General features: G+C 43.3%; 1 protein-coding gene across 3 annotated transcripts in view; it reads left to right on the top strand.

Moving 5' to 3' along the window:
• Nucleotides 1-8,503: 8,503 nt before the first annotated feature.
• Nucleotides 8,504-23,443, top strand: part of MICU2 (mitochondrial calcium uptake 2) — a gene marked incomplete at both ends in the record, with an annotated part of 83,266 nt that continues 68,326 nt past the window's right edge. For all 3 annotated transcript variants that reach the window (XM_080690339.1, XM_080690337.1, XM_080690338.1), the window contains one exon: nucleotides 8,504-8,713. In XM_080690339.1, the coding sequence (XP_080546465.1) occupies nucleotides 8,504-8,713 (210 nt within the window). The remainder of the gene's footprint in view (nucleotides 8,714-23,443) is intronic.

Below are 23,443 nucleotides of genomic sequence, written 5' to 3'. Positions count from 1 at the left end.
CATATTAGGGAAAGCATCCACTTCCTTACTTTTTGCGACTAATTTTGCTTAGCATAATGTCCTCAAGATCCATCCATTTCCCTGTAACTGCTGCAATTTTTTTTAAACGGCTGAGTAAAATTCCATTGTGTACATATCCCACAGTTTTGTAATCCATTCATCTGTTGATGGACATCTTGGCTGGTTCCATAGTTTGGCTATGGTGAACTGTGCAGCTATGAACATAGATACACAGGCATTAGTTTGGTAGTTTGGTTTTCTTTCTTTTGGGTAGATACCCAGAAGTGGTATTGATGGATCAAATAGTAAATTTGTTCCCATTCTTCTGAGGATTCTTCATACCATTTTCCAAAGTGCTTGCAATAATTTGCAATCCCACTAACAATGTTTTAGAGTTCCCACTTCTCCACATCCTCACCAGCATTTGTTGTTGTTTGTGTTTTGAATGATTGCCATTCTAGTTGGAGTTAGGTGGAATCTCAGGATAGTTTTGATTTGCATCTCTCTGATTTGCCAATGATGTTGCATTTATTGGCCATTTGAATTTCTTTTGTGAAGTGTCTAGTTTGCTTGCCCAATTTTTATTGGATTATTTGTTTTTTTAGTGTTGAGTTTCTCTGTATATTCTAGATATTAGTCCTCTATCGGAGGAGTAGGTGGTAAAAATCTTCTCCCATTCTGTTGGCTCTCGATTGAAGTTCTTGACAGTTTCCTTTGCTGTACAGAAGCTCTTCAGTTTCATGCAATCCCACATATTGATTCGCCTTTTAGTTTGTTGTGCCTTTGGGGTCTTGTTGAGAAAGTTTTTATCTGTGCCTATGTGTTGCAGTGTTGGACCTATGCCCTCTTCAAGGAGCTTCAAGGTCTCTGGTCTAGTTTCCAAGTCTTTGATCCATCTTGAATTGACTCTTGTGCAGGGTGAGAAAGTGGGATTAATTTCTAATTTTCTGCATATAGTTAACCAGTTTTGCCAACACCATTTGTTGAACAGGCTATCTTTTTTCCAGTGTGTTTTTGGCCCCTTTGTCAAAAATCAATTGGCTGTGTGTGGACTTGCTTCTGGGTCTTTTATTCTGCTCTGTTTTTGTGCCAGTACCATGCTGTTTTTATTATAATGGCTTTGTAGTATAAAGTCAGGTACTGTAATTTCTCCTGTATGTTTTTTGTTGCTGAGAATATTCTTTATTTTCAAACAGGGTCTCACTAAGTTGCAGAAGGCCTCACTAAGCAGCTGAGGCTGACCATGATCCTGAGATCCTGCCATTCTCCAGTCTCAGTTTTCCAAGTACCCGATTACAAGTGTGTGCCACCACGCCCAGCCATTCTTTATTTTGAAACAAAGTTTCATTAAACTGTGGAGGGCCTCACCTGCTTTCCCCACTGCCCTCCCCACAGCACCCTGCTCACTCTGTGCAGCCCCACAGACTCGCCCTGTAGTGAAGAGAAAGCGCCTGGAGGGCTGTCTTTTTGTCACTTTCATCCCTACTTTCGAGAGTAGAGCACAAAGTAAGGGGATTCATAATAATATTTTGAAGACAGGTGTGGTGGCACTTGCCTGTAATCTCAGCTTTTGGGATCCTCCAAGGAGGATCGCAGCTTTGAGGCCAGCCTCAGCAATTTAGTGAGATCCTGTTTCATAATAAAAGAAAAAAGGAACTGGAGGTGTAGCTCAGAGGCAGATGCCTCTGGGTTCAAACTCTAGTATGGAGGAGAAGAAAGAAAGAAAGAAAGAGAGAGAGAGAGAGAGAGAGAGAGAGAGAGAGAGAAGGAAAGAAGAAGAAAGAGAGAGAGATATGGATGGCAGGGCTGGGTGGTAATCCCAGCACTCAGGAGGCTGAGACTAGAGGGCCGCGGTTCAAGGACAGCCTCAGCTACTTAGCAAGGCCCTTTGCAATTCAGTGAGACCCTGTTTCAAAAATAAAAAGATTTTTTTTTTTTTTTTTTTTTTTGGTGGTACTGGGAGTGGAACCCAGAGGCTTTCTACCTCTGGGCTATAGTCCCAGCCCTATTTTATATTTTATTTGGAAACAGGGTCTCACTAAGTTGCCGAGAGCCTCACCAAGTACCTGAGGTTGGCTTCGAACCTGTGCAATCCTCCTGTCTCAGCCTCCCAAATGCAGGGATTACAAGCTTGCGCCACCATGCCCGGATAAAATAAAAAGAATTTTAAAAAAATAGGTCTGGAGGTGTAGCTCGGAAGTACAATGCCCCTGGGTTTTATCCCTAGTACCGTAAAAAAAAAGAAAAAAGAAACAAGATATTTTGAAACGATCTACATTTCCAGTCTGTTTTTCTACAACCTCAAGTTAGAACAGCCTTGTTCTCAAACCTCTCTTGAGAAACGGCAGCTTATCTGATGACTGGTTTATAAACTGCATGGGTGAAAACAGCCCAGCCCAAGACGTTCTCTATAGCTGGGTAAAAGAAACGAACAAAGCCAGAGCCAAAAAGACTGACACAGTAAACTCACTTGGACCAGTGCCAACAGCTGCCAGGGAAGATGCATACCAGAATGGCTAGGCAGCTAGAGACTGGCTCTATTATAAGAGTTTCTCTGCAAAAGAAAAGTTTCAATATGTGAAATCTTGCCGGCGTGGTGGCGCACTCTTGTAATCCCAGCATTCGAGAGGCTGAGACAGGAGGATCACAGATCGCAGACAGCCTCAGCTACTTAGTGAGGCCCTCTGCAACTCAGTGAGACCCGGTTTCAAAATAAAGAATAAAAAACAGGGGGGTGCAGCTTGGAGGTAGAATGTCTCTAGGTTCCAGCTGCAATTCTGCAAAAAAAAAAAAGCAAAATCTTTTGTGTGTGTGGTACTGGGGATTGAACCCAGGGGCATTCTACCTCTGAGCTACACCCCCAGCCCTATTTTTTATTTTTTTTATTTATTTTTGTGGTGCTGAGGATTCAACCTAGAAGCACTCTACCTATGAGCTATATACCCAGTCAAAATTTTTATTCTTTATTCTGAAATAGTGTCTCACTGAGTTGCAGAGCGCCTCACTAAGTAGCTGAGGCTGGCTGCGAACCTGCCATCCTCCTGTCTTAGCGTCCCTAGTACTGGGATTACAAACGTGCGCCACCACACCTGGCTTCCTTTTTTATTTTGAAACAGGTCTCGATAAGTTGCTGAGGTCCTTGCTAAGTTACTGAGGTTGACCTCAAACCTACCATCCTCCTGTCTCAGCCTCCCAAATACTGAGATTGCAGGCATGCACCACTATCGCCAGTTTATATTAAGTCTTAAGTGAGTCTTCTCAAGCCTGGGCTTGTAACATGAAAACAAACAAAACTAATCACAAACTATAGTTTTCCAAGTGGGTTCAAAGATTTTCAGCAAAAGGGGATAAATTATTTTTTAAATATACTTGTAAGCTAGGTGTGGTGGTACACACTTGTAATCCCCGCGCTTGGGAGGCTAAGACAGGAGGATCACACAGGTTCCAAGCCAGCCTCGGCTACTTAGTGAGGCTCTTAGAAACTTAGTGAGACCCTGTTTCCAAATAAAGTATAAAATAGGTCTGGGAGTATAGCCTGGAGGTAGAAAAGGCCCTGGGTTCCATCCCCAGGCCCACAAAATAAATAAATAAACAAATAAATAAATATAAGTAAGCTTTAAAATATAACAAACAAAATGAAGCTTTTATCTTGAAAAAGAAATTGCACCAAAGGAACCATATATATTGTGTGTGTTTGATGGCCAGAACTTAAAAGTGGGTCCTGAGAGTCTCATTTGTACTGTGTGTTTATTCATATACTCATCTGTTGAGATGTCTAGGATGTCCTGAGCATTGGCATTCTAGGTGCTGAAAAAAAAGAAAATTAAGACATCCTAACCCACAAGGATTCAGACTGTGGAAGAAATAATGTATTTATTTATTTACTTATTTATGCATGAGTTGCACTGGGGATGGAACCCAGGGACATTCTACTTCTGAGCCAAATCTCTTAACTCTATTTTATTATTTTATTCTGAAAGAGGGTCTCGCTAAATTGTGGCAAGCCTTATTAGTCGCTGAGGCTGGCTTCAAAGCTGTGATCTTCCTGTCTCAGCCTCCCAAGGACTTGGATTACAAGCATGCCCTGCCAAACAGAATGCTTTTAAATATGCCAAATGAGCCAAGAACAATGGAATGCACCTGTAATCCCAGTACTTGGAAGGCAGAGAGGATCGCAGGTTGGAGCCCAGCCTCAGCCATTTAGCAAGACCTCAGCAACTAGTAAGGATCAGTTAAAAAAAAAAAATACAACTGGGCATGGTGGCATACCCTTATAATTCCAGTACTTGGGATTGCAGGTTCACTGCCAGCCTCAACTACTTAGTGAGGCCCTTTGCAATTTAGTGAGATCCTGTTTCAAAATAAAGAATGAAAAATAGGGCTGGTGGTGTAGCTCCTGCGTTCAATCCCCAGTACCACAAAAAAAAAAAAAGAATAAATAAAAAACAAAACAAAAAAAATACAATAGATCTGGGAGTGTAGCTCAGAGGTAGAAAGCTCAGGTTCAACCCCTAGTATCAAAAGCAAACTAGCTGGGTGTGGTGACTCACGCTTGTAATCCCAGCATTTGGGAGACTGAGACAAGAGGATCGCCTTTCACGGACAGCCTCAGCTACTTAGTGAGGCCCTTTGCAACTCAGTGAGACCCTGTTTTAAAAGAAAGAATAAAAAATAGGGCTGCGGGTGTAGCCTGGAGGTAGAATTGCCCTGGGTTCCATCCCCAGTGCCGTAAACCTACAAACAAATAAAAATGCCAAGTGGTCTAATAGGGACACACACTCATCTTGGGTTTGGGGTCATGACTGAGTAGTAGGTGTAGGTTTCACCAACTGGGCAGAGGAATTGTGTGAATCAGACAGCCTGGAGCAGATAGGTAAAGGCCATTGTGTCTGGAAAGCAAGAATAAACCACCAGGCTAAGACATCCTGGGTGTCCAAACATATCCTAGAAATCCTATAATCCCCATGGCATAGACATAAGAAATGTCCCAGCACAGTTCTGCCAAGGGCCACCAAGTTCTGCTCAGAGCCACCAAAGTGAGCCGAGGTGAGAACAGACCAGAGCCCACACAGACAGGCTAGACAGGACGGGCCACTTGTCTCCAGGAGGATCCGGAGTCTGGGTGTTCATCAAGCTCTGTGGATGTGGGGCAGGAATAAGCCAAACCTTGAAGACAACCTTACAAGCCTTTGGCTAGTGGCTTTATATAAATCATTCCATTGAATCCTCCCACCCCTGAAGACACACAAAGTGGTGATGTTTGTAATCCCAGTATTTGAGAGGCTGAGGGAGGAGGTGGGCAAATTCAAGGCCAGCCTCAGGAACTTAGGGAGATGCTGTCTCAAAATAAATTTAAAAAACTGGACTAGGGGGCTGTGCATGGTGGCACACACTTGTAATCCCAGTACTTGGGAGGTTGAGACAGGAAGATACCAGCCTCAGCAATTTAGTGAGGCCCTTTGCAAGTCAGTGAAACTTTGTTTCAAAATAAAAAAAAAAAGAATAAAATAGGGCTAAGGTGTGGCTCAGAGGTATAATGCCCCTAGGTTTAGTATCCAGTACCACACACACACAAATAGGACTGGGGGTACAGTTTACCAGTAATACACCCCTGGGGTCATTTCCCCAGGGCAGACAGATGGATGTAAGGAAGTCCCCACCACAAACTGTGAGAGGGCTGTTTACAGATGAGAAAACTGAGACTCAGAGTAAATAGCTTGCCCCAAATCACAGTGACTGCCCTGGCAGAGCAAGCATCTAAGCCTTGAGGTCTGGCTTCCAAGTCTGGTGCTGTAGGATCTCTTTACTTCCTGCCTGGGAAGGCACACAGCTGAAACGTGAGGAAGCTCAGACAGAAGGCCAGCTGAGACAAGCTGGCTAATAAAAGGGAGCAAGGACCAAGGGCAGATAAAAACAAAACAAAACAAAAAACAAAATAGCCAGGCCTGGCGGCCCACACTTGTAATCCCAGCATTCGGGAGGCGGAGACAGGAGGATCATGGTTTGAGGCCAGCCTCAGCTACTTAGTGAGGCTCTTTGCAACTCAGTGAGACCCTGTTTCAAAATAAAGAATAAAAAATAGGGCTGAAGGTGAAGTTCAGAGGTAGAATGCCCCAGGGTTCCATCTCAAGCTGAGCATGGTGATGCACACTTGTAATCCCAGGGTTTGGGAGGCTGAAACAGGAGGATTACACAGGTTCAAAGCCAGCCTCAGCTACTTAGTGAGGCTCTCAGCAACTGAATGAGACCCTATTTCCAAATAAAGTATAAAATAGGTCTGGGACTATAGCCTGGAGGTAGAAAAGTCCCTGGGTTCCACCCTTAGTGCCACACACACACAAAAATTTTTTTTGGTGGTACTGGGGTTCCTGGAAACCTTTCTACCTCCGGGCTACACTCCCAGACACCTATTTTTTATATTTTTTATTTAGAAACAGGGTCTCTTAAGCCAGCGAGGCTGGCTTCGAACCTGTGCGCTCCTCCTATCTCCGCCTCCCAAGCACGGGGATTACAAGCGTGCACCACCACGCCCGGCCACACAAAAAATAAAATAAATAAATAAAATAAAAAACAAAACAAAAAAATTAAATGATTTAAGGTACTTCCAGTTTAGTCTGGCAGAATCAGACACAGTGGCACACATCTGTAATCAGTACTTGGGAGACTAAGACAGAAAGATCTCAGGTTTGAGGCCAGCCTCAGCAACTTACAAAAACCTTGAAAAAAATTAAAGGGATCAGAAGGGTTCAAACCCCATTACCGCCCCTGAAAAGAATTTACTCAGGAAAAATGAAGAGCAAAGAATGGAGGATCTTCAGCTACAAAATAAAGCCATCTGCCTCCGTGAAAAGAGCAACCCAGACCGAGAACACGCTGGGTTCAAGCCCCAGTACCCGCCCCCTACACACACATGGAAAATGAAGTTATGTCATTTGTAGGAAAATGGTTGGAACTGGAAGCATATCAGTGAAATAGCCAGACACTGAACGACAAGTATGGCATACTTCCTCTCAGAGGTGAAAAGTAAAAAAATAAACTTTTAAGGCCTAGAAGTGGAAGAGGGACATTAAGAGAGAAAAATATAGAGGGTGAATAAAATTCAAGCATAATATATGCATGATGCAATGTCATAGTGAAACCCATTAATTTGCACAATTAACCTAAGTTAACAGAGCACACTGGTACACACCTGTATTCTACTTGGGACACTGAGACAAGATCGCTGGTTGGAGGCTTGCCTCAGCAACTCAACGAGACTCTGTTTCAAAATTAAAATGGCTGAGGGTAGAGTGTCAGAATCATAATACCTTAGGTCAGAGGTAGAATGTTCCTGGGTTCAATCTCAATACCAAAATAAAAAGTTAATATTTATTTTTGCGGTCCTGGGAAACCCAGGGGCATTCTACATCCGAGCTACATCCCCAGCCCTATTTTTTATTCTTTTTTTTTTTTTTGGTGGTATTGGGGTTCCTGGAAACCCTTCTCCGGGTTACACTCCCAGACCTATTTTATATTTTTATTTGGAAACAGGGTCTCTTAAACCAGTGCGGCTGGCTTGGAACCTGCTCCATCCTCCTGTCTCCGCCTCCCAAGCGCGGGGATTACAAGCCTGCGCCACCACGCCCGGCTTTTTATTTTTTTGAAACCGGGTCTCACTGAGTTGCAGAGGGCCTCACTAAGTAGCTGAGGCTGTCTGCGAACCGCGACCCTCCTGTCTCAGCCTCCCAAATGCTGAGATTACAAGCGTGCGCCACCATGCCCGACTTAATATGTATACTTTTTAAAAGAAGTTCTGCATATAGGCAGACGTGGGGTTTGAAGCAAAAGCAGTATTGTTTAAGTTGCAGACTGTCATTTCCATAACCCGGCCCCTTCAGGGATGAGATTGTACTTTATAGATCATGCCCACTGTCGATCACAGGCAACACTCTTCCCTGTGAAAAGTGCCTATCTCGCAGCGCAGGTGCCTTCCTCTCCAGCGCCTTGTCAAGGGCAGGATCCCCTTGGGCCACAGGTGCCAAGGCTCTGGACATATATAATCACCGCCATGTTCAAGCTTTACAACCGAGCCTTCAGACAAAATCCGTTCCATTATCCACCTTCCTTTCTTGCTCCCTTTCCTCTTAGCCGGCTTGCCCGCATTCCTCTACACAACAGGAGGCCCATCTTGTCTTGCTTGGGTTGGGGAGGCCTGTTTCAACTGCTTTGACACAGATCATCCATCCTCAGGGACGTCGAAAACGTCGCTCGAACCTCAGGCGGCTAGTCCCTCCAGGGGCGTCGCCTCCGCGGCCGCACCCAGCGAACAGTCCAGATCTCGCGAGATCACGGACACTCGAGAGCGGGCGGGGCGGCAGCGGGCGGGGCGGGGTGCGGTGGGCGGCGACAGTGGGCGGAGCTGTGAGGCAGTGGGCGTGACGTCCGTGGGCGGGGCGGCAGTGGGCGTGACTCTGAGGCAGTGGGCGGGGCCGCGGGGCGGGGCGGGCGCGGCGCTTCCGCAAAGATGGCGGCGGCTGCAGGTTGGCCTGCGAGGCTGGCGGCCTGGGGCGGGAGGCTGCGGCGCGGACTCGCTGCCAGCCGGCGGGCCGTGCCAAGCCCCGGCCCCTTGGCAGCGGCAGTGACCGGCGTGGCCCTGGCAGGGGCAGGAGCGGCGTGGCATCACGGCCGCGGCAGTGTCGCGGCGCGCGAGGGCAGCCTCTCGGTCTTCGCACAGGTACGGGACGGGCTTTGGCCGCGAGGCCTCCGAGTCTCGTTCCTCCGCCCAGGCCGGTGGCGGGGAGGGCCCAAGTGTCTTCCTTTCCCCTCCTGGCCCTAGGGCATGCCGGACAGACGGCCAAGGCGAAGCCACCCAGCAAGGCCCTGGACACGAACCTCCCTGAGATCTGGGGACGCAGTGGGTGTGTCCTGCCCGAGCTCTTCCCAGCGTGCCCTGTGCTCCGCTGGAGGGACTGCAGCTCGGCACCCCTCCCGGCACACCTCACCTTTAAGAGTTACCACCACTTCATAAGCATGAAAACCCTAGTAGATGGGCTTTCACAGTCATGAGAATATCACCCTTAAAAGTTAACTGGTTGATAATTTCCAGATTTTATTATCAACTCTAAGGAATACTAATTACAAGAGTATAAACTTTACAGCTTTTGTGGACTGTAACTTTTTTTCTTTTTTTGGTGGTACTTGGGGTGGAACCCAGAGGCTTTCTACCTCAGGGCTACACTCCCAGACCTATTTTATATTTTATTTGGAAACAGGGTCTCGCTAAGTTGCTGAGAGCCTCACTAAGTAGCTGAGGCTGGCTGTGAACCCGTGATCCTCCTGTTTTAGCCTCCCAAGTTCTGGGATTACAAGTGTGCACTACAACGCCCGGCTTGAAGAAAATTTTTTTAAGAAAAAAAATTACATTCCTTGCCGGGCGTGGTGGCGCACACTTGTAATCCAAGCATTTGGGAGGCTGAGACAGGAGGATCCAGGTTCGTGGCCGACCTCAGTTACTAAGTGAGGCCCTCCACAACTTAGTGAGACCCTGTTTCCAAATAAAGAATAAAAAAGTGGGCTGGGCATGTAGCTCGAAGGTAGAATATCCATGGGTTACATCCTCTGTACTGCAAAAAAAGAAGAAAGAGCCGGGCGTGGTGGCACACACTTGTAATCCCAGCATTCGGAAGGCTGAGACTGGAAGATCATGATTCGAGGACAGCCTCAGCTACTTAGTGAGGCCCTCCACAACTTAGTGAGACCCTGTTTCAAATTAAAGAATAAAAACGAGGGCAGGGGGTGTAGCTCAGAGGTCGAATGTCCCTGGGTTCCATCCCCAGACCCGCAAAAAAAAAAAAAAGAAGAAGAAGAAAAGAAGAGGGCTGGGGGTATATCTTGGAGGTAGAATGCTCTTGAGTGCCATCCCCAGTACTGCAAAAAAAAAAAAAAAAAAGTCACCATCATTTATAAAAGGTAAAGGTCAACATTCCTACTTCAAGATAAATGATACTGCCATGTAAAACGTGAAACAGTACAACTTTGATAGTATTGTGTAGACATTTAAATAAATATATGTGAGATTTTTGGAAATTAAAAGTAGTATTTTTAATTGGTCTTGGTGGTGGCCCACACCCATAATCCCAGTACTTGGGAGGCTGAGATAGGAGGATTACAGAATGAGGCCAGCCTCAGGAACTTAAGAAACCCTGTTTTAAAATAAAAAAAAAGAGCTGGGGTGTGGGGCGTACCTTAAAGGTAGAATGCCTCTGGGTTCAATCCCCAGTACAGTTTTTAAAAAAGAAAGGCAGTATTTTGTTAGGCTTACATTATGCCTTTGTCACAAAAACCCAAGGAACATTAAAACACAACAAAAGAAGAAAACAGGCCCTGGGAATTAAAATTAAGTATTGGAAAGGATGCATTTAGGTACCCTAGACTACCTCAATGTCACATCATTTCTGATTATGGCTGTCAGAAACTGTATTGTTGTAATGTTTGTTTTTTGGGTTTTTGTTGTTTTGCTAGCTAATATTGTGTCAAGGAGATTGAACCCAGGGACATTCAACCTCTGAGCTATACCTCTAGCCCTATTTATGGTTTTTGTTTTTGTTTTTGTTTTTTTTTTTTTTTTTTTTTTTTTTTTGTACTGGAAGTGGAACCATTCTAACTCCAAGCTATACCCCCAGCCCTATTTTTTATTCTTTATTTTGAAACAGGGTCTCACTGAGTTGGGAAGGGCCTCGCTAAGTAGCTGAGGCTGTCAGCTGTCAGCGAACCTTGATCCTCTGGTCTTGGCCTCCCAAATGCTGGGATTCCAAGCATGTGCCACCACGCCCGGCTTGGAAACTCCCTTTTATCTTTACTTCTTTTCACGATTCTTGAAACCCTGCTATGAACTGGGCTGTGTGCAAGGAGAGGGGATTATGAACACAGCTTGTATTCTTAGTTTAAAGGGAAAGGGCAGAAATTGAAGGCCTTGGAAGATGGAAAGATCTCCCTTGCTCATGGATAGGCAGTATAAATATCATCAAAATGACTATTCTGCCAAAAGTGATCTACAGATTCAATGCAATTCCTATCAAAATATAACATTCTTCATAGACCTAGAAAAATCAGTCATGAATTAAATGGAGAAAGAAAAGACCCAGAATAGCCAAAGCAGTCCTCAGCTATAGGAACCATGCAGGTGGCATCACAACCCCTGACTTCAAATTACACTATAGAGCCGGGCGTGGTGGCGCACGCTTGTAATCCCCGCGCTTGGGAGGCAGAGACAGGAGGATCGCGCAGGTTCGAAGCCAGCCTCTGGTTTAAGAGGCCCTGTTTCCAAATAAAAATGTAAAAATAGGTCTGGGAGTGTAGCCCAGAGGTAGAAGGGTTTCCAGGAACCCCAGTACCAACAAACAAACAAAAACAAAAACAAATTACACTATAGAGCAATATTAGTAAAAACAGCGTGGTATTGGCACAACAGGCATACAGACCAATGGAACAGATTAGAAGATACAGAAACAAACCCACACACCTATAGTTGATTGATCTTTGACAAAGGGGCCAAGCTCATATGCTAGAGAAAAGACAGCCTTTCAACAAATGGTACTGGAGAACTGGCTATCCATTTGTAGGAATATGGAACTAAATCCTTACCTCTCACTGTGCATAAGAATCAACTCAAGATGGATTAAAGACTTAAAAATTAGACCAGAGACTGTGAAGCTATTAGAGGAGGGCATAGGCTCCATACTATAACATATAGGCATAGGCAGTAACTTTCTTAACAAGACCTCCAAAGTGCAGGAAATTAAAGCAAGAACTAACAAGTGGGATGGCATCAAACTAAAACGTTTCTTCTCATCAAAGGAAAAATGTAATTGTATTGTTTCAGAAATATATAGTAATTACTACTGGGCAACAAAATATTGCCTTCTACAAAGAAATTCTTTGTGAACTTGCTTTAGAGTTCACCAACATATCAGTTGCTTCTATATATACATAAACCACCATGTCCAGCTCTCATAAACTACTTCTAACAGTTAAGAATGTTTTAAAACTATTCCAACAGTTTAGTATTATTCCCATTAGAAAATTGTATTTGTCCTGGCATAGTAGTACAAGTTTGTAATCCCAGTACTTGGGAGAGGGACAGGAGGATCAAAGTTAAGTCAGCCTCAGCCACTTTGTGAGGCTTTCTGCAACTTCATGCAACCTTGTTTCAAAATAAAAAATCAGCTGGGGTGTAGCTCAAAGGTAGAATGTCCCTGGGTTCCATCCCCAGTACCATTAAAATTTTTTTTGTTTTTTTTTTAATTCAAGCATAGTAAAATCAGATCAGAAGTTATAGAAGGGATAAGACAAAGAATATTTTTCTTCTGGGCATGATGGCTCACACTTGTAATCCCAACATTCGTGAGGTAGAGACCGGAGGATCTCAGTTCACAGACAACCTCAGCTACTTAGGCCCTTCACAACTCAGTGAGAAAGTTCAAAAAATAAAAAGACTAAATAGGACTGGGGGTATAGCTCAGAGGTAGCATGCCCTGGGTTCCATCCCTAGTACTGCAAAAACAAAAACAAAAAAGGAATATTATTCTATCATTCAGTTATTTATGTTTAAAAATATAACTTCATTCTTAATAAGCCTTGATACATTAAATATTATAAAAAATTACTTCAATGGGGGAAGGAATTAGGACCTAGAAAGTTGGAATGGCAAAATTCTAATTTTTTTTGCAGAAGTTTCAGTAATAAAAGTGTTATTGCATTTTATTGCAGCAAGCTAGAAATAATATGTTGGTAAACAAAACTGATGAAAACAAGCAAACCTCCATATTGTTTATGAATACTCATCATCATATAAAATCAGATTAAAAATAAAGCTTTTCTAGCCAGGCTTGGTAGTACATTCCTGTAATTTCAGTACTTTTTTTTTTTTTTTTTTTTTTTGGTGGTACTGGGGTTCCTGGAAGCCCTTGTACCTCCGGGCTACACTCCCAGACCTATTTTATACTTTTATTAGTTTTGGAAACAGGGTCTCTTAAACAGTGGGGCTGGCTTTGAACCAGCATGATCCTCCTGGCTCCGCCTCCCAAGTGCCCGGATTACAAGTGTGCGCCACCATACCTAGCTGTAATTTCAGTACTTAGGAGGCTTTGACAGGAGTATCAAAGGTTTGAGGCCAGTCTCAGCAACTTAGCAAGGCTTTCAGCAATTTAATGAGACCATGTTTCCAAATATAAAATAGGGCTGGAGATGTATCTTGGGGGTAGAAGACACCTGAGTTCAGTCCGCAGCACCACAAAAATAAACAAGCCAAGCATGGTGGCACATGCTTATAATCCCACCTTTGGGATCATGGTGTCCAGACAGCCTCAGTTACTTATAGAGGCCCTTTGCATCTCACTGAGACCCTGTTTCAAAATAAAGAATGAAAAATAGGGCTGGGGGGATAGCTCGAAGGTAGAATGCCCCTGGGTTCCATCCCCAGTACTGAAAAGTAAAATAAACAAATAGTTGTTAAAAAGCTTTTGTGAACCATTGGTATTATATGTGTCATTGTAATAATAAGGCCTTAAACTGGGGTTAAAGAAAAACAAAACAGTAAAGCCAAAGTGAAATGCAGTATAGGTCACAGTTGACTATAGTGATAATATTTTAGTTATTTGTTAATTTCATGAATATTTTATTGTCCAAATTTCTACCATTTGTTCTGTGTTTTTTCAAACTATTTAATATTGAATACTGTAAGTTTTCCTGAATTTAGGAGAGATTTTGTTTGCTTTTCAGTGAAAAATTTGTCCACTACTGTTTACTTTGTCTTCCCCCTACTAGAATGGCCTCTGTTCTTTTTGTCTCCATATTTTTAGTACCTAGACCAACTGCTGCACCATAATAGCACATCAAAAATGTTTAGCCAAAGAGTGAATGAATGAACTCTTCTGAATAAGGTCACCTTGTCTATCTTTTGTTTATTTGGCATTTATGAAAATATTAGATGGTCAGTGTATGGCAGTGGTTACAGTCAGCTAAGTTTTGTTTTTGTTTTTGAGATACTGAAGTTGGAACCCAGGGGAATTCTACCTCAGAGCTACACCCCAGCCCTATTTATATTCTTTATTTTGAAACAGGGTCTCACTGAGTTGCAAAGGGCCTCACTAAGTAGCTGAGGCTGTTCTCGAACCATGATCTTCCTGTCGTGGTGGTTACAAACATGCACCACCACGACTGGCTACCAGTCAGCTAGGTTTTAACTAACTGTCCTAATAATGTACTCAGTTGCATACCATACCAAATGTAGGCATAGTAAATATTTGTTGAATGAGTAAATAAGTTGATGATATGTTTTTGTGTATGTGGTACTGGGGATTGAACCCAGGGTTAGTCTACCCAACCCTTTTTTTTATCTTACTGTTTTGAAACAAGCTTCTGCTGGGTTGCTGAGCGTCTTGCTAAGTTTCAGAGGCTGGTCTCAAACCTATGATCTTCCTTTCTTTTTTTTTTTTTTTTTTTTTTTTTGCTGGTACTGGGGTTCCTGAAAGCCCTTCTACTTCTGGGCTATTTTATACTTTTTATTTGGAAACAGGGTCTCTTAAGCCAGCATGGTTGGCTTTGAATCAGCGCAATCCTCCTGTCTCTGCCTCCCAAATGCGGGGATTACAAGCGTGCGCCACCACACCCGGCTTGTGATCTTCCCTTCTAAGGCTCCCAAATATTGGAATTATAGATGGAAATCTTAATTTAATTGCAGTTATATGGCTATCTCAAAAATTGGATCTTTTTCATGGATTATTCCATATGAGATTGAAGTTTTAAATAATATTATTGCATTTATATGTATCTTTTTGTACAAAGAAACCTATGTCTTTGGCCACCACATTAAAAATATTAATTTTAAGGCCGGGAGTGGTGGCACATGCTTGTAATCCCAGCATTCGGGAGGCTGAGACTGGAGGATCGTGATTCGCAGACAGCCTCAGCTACTTAGTGAGGCCCTCTGCAACTCAGTGAGACCCTGTTTCAAAATAAAGAATAAAAAATTGGGCAGGGGGTGTAGCTCGGAGGTCACATGCCTCGGGTTCCATCCCCAGACCTGAAAAAAAATTAATTTTAGAATGTCAATAAAAGCAATTTTTCTACTCCAATTATTGTGATGCTTCACTTGGTAAATCGCATACCAATTAAGTTTATTTTAAAATTTGGAAATTAAACATGACACGTTGCAAAAAACAGCTGTGGTTTTGTCGGTGAAAGAAGTAACAAGATTAATAACTTTAATAAGAATTTTAAAAACTAATTCCAGCAGGTGTGGTGGCGCATACCTGAAATCCCAGTACTCAGGAGGCTGAGTCAGTAGGATCTCAGATTCACGGCCAACCTCAGCTACTTAGTGAGGCCTTCTGCAATGTAGCAAGACCCTGTTTCAAAGTAAAGAATAAAAAAATAGGACTGAGGGAGTAGCTTGGAGATAGGAAGCCCCTGGGTTCACTCTCCAGTACCACAAAAAAAAAAAAAAAGCCCTAATTCCACTGAGGTTACATATCCTAAACCTTCTAGATTAATAACTTCACGTAATCACCACGTATTTCAAGAGAAAATGTAATCCTAGTACTTGGGAGGCTGAGACAGAAAGATCACAGGTTTGTGGTCAGCCTCAGCAACTTAGCCCTTTACAACTTAGTGAGACCCTGTTTCCAAATAAAATAAAGTGGGACTGGGACTGTAGGCCAGAGGTAGACTGCCCCTAGGTGCCATTCCCAGCACCACTAAATAAATGAATGGATAAATGTATAGCACATACTTGTATAACATTGCTTATAATATAAAATATAACAAAGTTATATGTAGAAATAGCAAAGTTAAATATAACAAAGTTTGTGTCTTAATTTGCAAAAAAAAAATTATCTTAGGGAATAGAGGGTTTGGGTTTATATACTATTATAGGATACATGTTGGAGGTAGAGTGGACCCCATAGGAACCCAAGATTCAGGCTTCAGAGGGGAGAGAGCTGCTTTGGATAAGAGGGGCAAAGGGATTTGGAGTTTCCGAGGAAATGTGAGTGCAAGTGAGTGTTGGGATGGAGATTGGAGGGAGAGGGAGAGGGAAGGAGAAGAATGGAAGGGCAGCCCGGTAGCCTGTGGTCCCCCCAGGCGTCTGCCAATCTTTAGAAGGTCTGGTAACATCACAAGTGCTGGACAGAGTTATGCAGGCTCCTGTGGGGTACACGGAGGAGGCCTGGTGAAGGGAGGTGATCATCCTCCCGTGATCCACGTTCCTAGCAGCGTTCCTGGAGAGGTTTTGAACATTCATCGGTGGCAAAATTAGAGGAAAGGTTTATTTCTCTCCAGGTCCAATCAGGAGACAATTCAAACCAATAATTTGAAACAGTAAATTGAATATAAAAACTTATATAGTCAAAGGAGACTGACTGCTTACTAAAGGAAAAAGAGAGGACTTTGAAGAATTAAGAAGTAGCAGGTGTCAAAAAGTAGCTGTATCACTGCCAAGGGAGAGTGAACCTGGGAAGCACCCAGGTCCCAGGCAAGGTCTTCCCCTTCATCCAACTTCCAAGGGACTGCAGAGCCCCCACTGTACCTACCGGGATGCAAGGCAGTGTCCCACGTCTGCTCTGTACACAGGACTGAGGACGGCACGCAGGGCGTCCAGCTTGTCCTTTGTGGTTTCCTCATCACAGTGTTTAAAAGGCAGTAAGATGAGCTTTGCTGTAGCACTAAATGGAGAGCCTGGCACTTTGTACTTATTCAGTGTTTGTTGGATATTTTTATGGTTTAAAATATTCCTTCCCCCACTGGAGATAGATTTTTCCTGGATTGATTGATTGATTGATTGATTGATTTTGGTAGTACGGAGGGTTGAACCCAGAAGCATTCTCCTAACCCCATTTTATTTATCTATTTATTTATTAATTTATTTTTTGGTACTGGGGGTAGAAGCTAGGGGCATTCCACCTCTGAGCTATATCCCAGCCCTATTTATTATTCTTTAAAACAGGGTCTCACTAAGTTGCAGAAGGACTTACTAAGTAGCTGAGGCTGGCCACAAACCCGCGATCCTCCTGTCTCGGCCTCCCAAGTACTGGTATTACAAGCGTCTGCCACCACACCTGGCTCCCGTGTGTGTGTGTGTGTGTGTGTGTGTGTGTGTGTGTGTGTGTGTGTTGGGGTGGAACCCAGGGGCTTTCTACCTCTGGGCTACACTCCCAGACCTATTTTATATTTTGTCTTCGGAGGCTGTCTCAGCCTTCAAAGTACTGAGATTACAAGTCTGTGCCACGCCTGGCTCCTTGTTATTTTTTTTTAATTTATTTTTGTTTGAAATATGGAATACTTCACAAATTTGCATTTCATCCTTGCGCAGGGGTCCTTTTTTTTTTTTTTTTTTTGAAACAGGGTCTCACTAAGTTTCTGAGACTGGCCTTGAACCTGCAATCCTCCTATCACCGACTCCAAGTACTGAGATTACAGGCATGTACCACCATGCCTGGCTTTTTATCTTTACTCTTTTTTTTTTTTTTTTTTTGGGTGGTACTGGGGGTGGAACCCAGGGGCTTTTTACCTCTGGGCTATACTCCCAGACTTATTTTGTATTTTATTTGGAAACAGGTTCTCACTAGGTAGTTGAGGCTGGCTTCAAACCTGTCTCAGCCTCCCAAGCACGGGGATTACAAGCATGTGCTACCATGCCCAGCTTATGTTTACTCTTAATAAAATTTCTGAAAGTTTATATAAGAATTGAGGTTTAGAGTTTTTTAATTGTCATTTTTTTTGTTGCTGTTACTGAAGATTGAACCTAGAAATATTCTACTCAGTGTGTGTGTGTGTGTGTGTGTGTGTGTGTGTGTGTGTGTTTACTGAGGATTGAACCTAGAGGTGTTTTACCTCTGAGCTAAATCCCCTGCCCTGTTTTATTTTTTTATTTGGAAATAGGGTCCCACTAAGCTGTGGAGGGCCTCACTAAATCACTGAAGCTGGCTGCGAACCTGCAATCCTCCTGTCTTAGCCTCCCGAGGACAGGGATTCCAGGTGTGTGCCACCATGCTGGGCTCCTCCAGCCTTTACTGAGACTCTTATTTTGATACAGTTTCGCCAAGTTGCTGAGTGCTTTTAAAAATAAGTAATGAAAAGGTTATAAGACATTGTCATTTCCTAGTCTCTTGCTCTGACGAAACACCTACGACAAGCAATTTAAGGAAGGGAAGTTAGCTCTTTCCTGGTCTCGGACGTTGCGGTCTACAGTTGCTGACCGCGCTGCCCTGGGCCTGTGGTGGCATGGTATGTCTCATGGGGTGGGTAGCAGAGCAGACTTCTCTCCTCATAGTGGCCAGGAAGCAGAGTACTCCAGAGTACATCCATAGTGACCTGGCTTCCTTCCCGTAGGCTCTATCTCCCAAAGTTTCCACTATCTCTAGGTAGCTCCATAGGCTGACGACTAGGCCTTAAACATGGGCTCTGGGTAACAGTAAAGATCCAGAATAGCCGGGTATGGTGGCACACGCATGTAATTCCGGCATTTGGTAAGCTGAGACAAGATGATTGCAGTTCAAGGACAGCCTCAGCTACTTGGAAACTAGTGAGGCCGTTTGCAACTCAGTGAGACCCTGTTTCAAAATAAATAATAAAAATAGGGCTGGAGGTGTATCTTGGAGGTAGAATGCCCCTGGGTTCCATCCCCAGTACTGCAAAACAAAGATCCAGAATATAGCAACATTGATAAAGTTCTTATTTTTGTATTTATGAGACAAAAAGCCAGAATATAGCAACATTTATAAAAGTTTTCATTTTTGCATTTATGAGGCAGGTGTCATTTAATGATGGTAGGAAAGTCAGGAAGCTCAATGTGGTGGCTAAGTGTGTGTGTGTGTGTGTGTGTGTGTGTGTGTGTGTGTGTGTGTTCCTGGAGATGGAACCCAGGGGCATTCTACTTGCGAGCTACACCCCCAGCTCTATTTTTTATTTTGAAACAGGGTCTCAGTGAGTTGCAGAGGGCCTCATTAAGTAGTAGCTGAGGCTGACCGCAATCCTCCTGTCTCAACCTCTCAAATGTTGGGATTACAAGTGTGTGCCAGCACACCTGGCCGAGATGGCTAATTTTTTGTGTCACTTTGGCTGGGCTTTACTGCCCAGTTGTATGGTTAGTTACCAGTTTAGACAGATTAACTGTGAGGGTACTTTTTAGGTGTGATTAGCATTTAAATCAGTAGGCTTTGATGAAAGCACATTACCTTCCATAATGTATATGGATCTCATCCAGTCATTGGAAAATCTTTTTTCTTTTTTGTACTGGGGATGGAACCCAGGGGCATTCTACCTCTGAGCTACACCCCCAACCCTATTTTTTAAAATTATTCTTTATTTTGAAACAGGGTCTTACTAAGTTGCAGAGGGCCTCACTAATTACCTGAGGCTGTCCACTAACTGCAATCATCCTTTCTCAGCCTCCCAAATGCTGGGATTACAAGTGTGTACCACCACGCCCGGCTTGGAAAATCTTAAAAACAAAAGCTGGTGTTTCCCGAGGAGGGATGAGGTTGGCCTCCAGGCTGCAACATAGAAACCTCGCCTGAATTCCCAGCATCCGCTGCCTGCCTTGAAGAATTTAACAGCGCAGCATCAAATGGTACCCAAATTCTAGACAGCCTCGACAATTCACATGAACCGATCTCTTTCTCCCTTTATCTCCTCTCTCCTTCCTCCACCATATATCTTCTGTGGTTAAAGGGAGGCTATCTATCTATCTATCTCTGTTTCTTTGGAGAACTCTGACTAAACCATTTTGGTACTAGGAAATGGTATGCTGTTCTAACAAATACCTAAAAATTTGTAAGTAAAGTTGGGGCATGCTGATGCAAGACCTATAAAGCACATACTTGGGAGGCTGAGGCTGGAGGGCCATAGGTTTGAAGCCAGCCTTAGAAACGTAACAAGACCCTTAGCAACTTGACAAGACCCTGATTCAAAATTATAAATGAAGCCGGGCGTGGTGGTGCATGCTTGTAATATCAGTACTTGGGAGGCGGAGACAGGAGGATCATGCAGGTTCAAAGCCAGCCTCAGCTACTTAGTGAGGCTCTCAACTACTTTAGTGAGAACCTGTTTCCAAATAAAATATAAAATAAGTCTGGTAGTGTAGCTTGGAAGCAGAAAGTCCCTGGGTTCTATCCTCAGTACCATACACACAAAAAAAATGATAAATGGCCGTGGTGGCGCACGCTTATAATCCCCACGCCTGGGAGGCGGAGACAGGAGGATCGTGCAGGTTCGAAGCCAGCCTCGCTGGCTTAAGAGACTCTATTTCCAAATAAAATATAAAATAAGTCTGGGAATATAGCCCGGAGGTAGAAGGGTTCCATCCCCAGTACCACCAAAAAAAAAAAAAAAAAAAAAAAAAAAAAAAAATATATATATATATATATATATATATATATATATATATATATATGAAATAGGGTTGGGGGTGTAGCTAAAGATAGAATGCCCCTGGGTTCAATCCCTAGAACCATCAAAGAACAAAAAACAAAAATTAGCTTTGGAATTGGGTAAATGAGTTGATGAAGCTGAGTTTTGAGGTACATGACTTTTGTTCTGTTTTGTTTTTGTGGTACTAGGAGTTGAACCCAGATATGAACCAGTGGCTCACATCTTTAAACCAATGCTTAGGAGGCTGAGACAGGAGGATTACAGGTTCAAAACCTGCCTCTGCAACTTAGAGAAACTCTGTTTAAAAAGGGATATGAGCTGGGCGTGATGGTGCGCACTTGTAATTCCAGCATTTGGGAGGCTGAGACAGGAAGATCCAGGTTCGCGGACACAGCCTCAGCTACTTAGTGAGGCTCTTTGCAACTCAGAGAGACCCTGTTTCAAAATTTAAAAAAATTTAAAAAAAAATAGGGCTGGGGATGTAGCTCAGACGTAGAAAGACCCTGGGTTCCATCCCCAGTACTGCAAAAAACAAAAATAAAAAGAGAGAGAGATGGATGGGACTTGAAAGTAGAATGCCCTTGAATTCAATCCCCAATACAATAAAACAAAGTGATAGACAACTTGGCTGAATGGTTTCCTTCTGTTTTGTGGAAAGTACAACTCATGAAGGGTTGAATTGGATATTTAGCAGAAGTTTTCTTTTTTTTCTTCTTTTTTTCGGGTCTGGGAATGGAATCCAGGGGACTTCGACCTCTGAGCTATTCCCCCTGCCCTATTTTTTTAATTCTTTATTTTTAAACAGGGTCTCACTGAGTTGCAGAGGGCCTCACTAAGTAGCCAAGGCTGTCTATGAACTGTGATCCTCTGGTCTTAGCCTCCCGAATGCTGGGATTACAAGTGTGCACCACCACACCTGGCTTATCAGAAATTTCTAAATAAAATGTCGAAGGAATTGCCTAACCCTCCTACACATAGTAAAATGTAAGCAGAGAAAGAGAAATCAAAGAACTGTTAAACAGGAAACAGAACTTGGAAATGTCAGAGATTTGGGGCATATAAGAATTGTAGAAAATCAGAACATATGCTGTATGAAGGCAGTGCAGGGTTTAGACAGTTGTGTCCAGTCAGTCACCTCAGCAGAAGTGCTTCTAGCCTGAACTGAAGGAGACAAAGGAGTGAAGTGAAAGAAAGCTCTTAGCCTTTAGTAATTCTGCAGGCCCATAGAGCTTCCTGGTGCTGCCACTGAGAGCATGGCAACAGAAAACCGAGCACTGGGGGTAGAGGTAGGGAAATGGTTGGTGACCTGGACCAGAGGAGTTTCCGTGGTACCAGTGAAGAACCAAATTGGAACATTTTGAAGAGAGGTTGTGAGATAAGAGAACAAAGAAAGTGAATGAAAGGTGCTACTTTCTAAAAGTGTCATTTATAAAGGATATTTAAGGCACAGATGAACAGAAATAAGAAACCAAGACAGGTTTTGTTTTGTATTTATTTTAAGAGATGACAAGGATGCTTGAATGCTGATAAAATAATGTCATAAGAAGACAAAAATTATTACAGATGAGGGATGATTTGGAAAGGAGGCATATGGAGTCAAGACCACACAAAGGAAGGTTGGGTTTTTCTTACTAGCAAATATACTGCTTCCACCGTAACAGAAGTAAAAACACAGGGTAGACTTAATCCTAGAAGCCGGCTATGAACCAGTTCCACGTGTGCCTTCTTTTTAAATAAAATAAAAATTAAAAGAAAGCCAAAGAACCTGACTGTGGACTGCTCAAGAAAATGAGGTAGAATCAGGGAAATGTGACCAGGCCAGAGGAATTGGTAGCTGAGGCTAAGGGAGAGACTCAGGTGGGGTGCGTGAGCTAGGGGAACTGGAATGGAAGGGCTGCTAGTGGCTTTCACCTGGAGAGTAATGAAATGGTGCTGTAAAGTATTCTCTAACATCTTCAGAGATCTAGGTAATACAAATAATACGTGTGGGCATTAAATTTAAAAATTATTCACATTCTTTTTTGTGTGTGTGTGGTGCTGGGAATGGAACCCAGGGGCATTCTACCTCCAGCCCTATTTATTTAAAGAATAAAAATAGTTTTTTGTTTTTTCAGGTGTTTTGGTGGCGCTGGGGATGAAATCCAGGGACCTTCTACCTCCAGGATATACTCTCAGGCCTATTTTATGTTTTATTTGAAAACAGGGTCTCACTAAGTAGCTGAGGCTGGCTTTGAACCTGTGTGATCCTCCTGTCTCAGCCTCCCAAGTACTGGGATTACAAGTGTGTGCCACCACAAAGGGCTAAAAATAGTTTTTATTTTGAAACAAAGTCTCACTGAGGGCCTCACCAAGTAGTAGCTGAGGCTGTCCTTGAACTTTGATCTTCCTGTCTCAGCCTCCCAAATACTGAGATTACAAATGTGTGCCACCATGCCCAGTAAATTATTCAAATTCTAAAGAGTAAGAAAATGCCAAAAGTGGCTTGTACTTTCTGATATTATTTAAATTTGTTTTTGTTTTGTTCTTTGGTGGTACTGGGGTTCCTAGAAACCCTTCTACCTCTGGGCTACACTCCCGGACCTATTTTATATATATATTTTTTATTTGGAAACAGGGTCTCTTAAGCCAGCAAGGCTGGCCTCCTGTCTCTGCCTCCCAAGTGCGGAGATAACAAGCGTGTGCCACCACGCTCGGCTTAAATTTGTATTTTAAACTCATATTTTTTAAAAATACCTTTACTCGCCGGGCGTGGTGGCGCACGCTTGTAATCCCCGCACTTGGGAGGCAGAGACAGGAGGATCGCGCAGGTTCGAAGCTAGCCGCGTGCGCTGGCTTAGGAGACCCTGTTTCCAAATAAAAAATGTAAAAATAGGTCTGGGAGCGTAGCCCGGAGATAGAAGGGCTTCCAGGAACCCCAGTACCACAAAAAAAAAAAAAAAAAAAATACCTTTACTATAATAGATGGTTACATTTTTTTTGGGGGGGGGGTACTGGGTATTGAACTCAGGGACATTCTACCTCTGAGCTAAACCCTTAG

This window comes from Muscardinus avellanarius (assembly GCF_963383645.1).
Source record: "Muscardinus avellanarius genome assembly, chromosome: 2".
NCBI classification, from domain to species: Eukaryota; Metazoa; Chordata; class Mammalia; order Rodentia; family Gliridae; genus Muscardinus; species Muscardinus avellanarius.
This window is presented reverse-complemented; position numbering and strand designations above follow the sequence as displayed.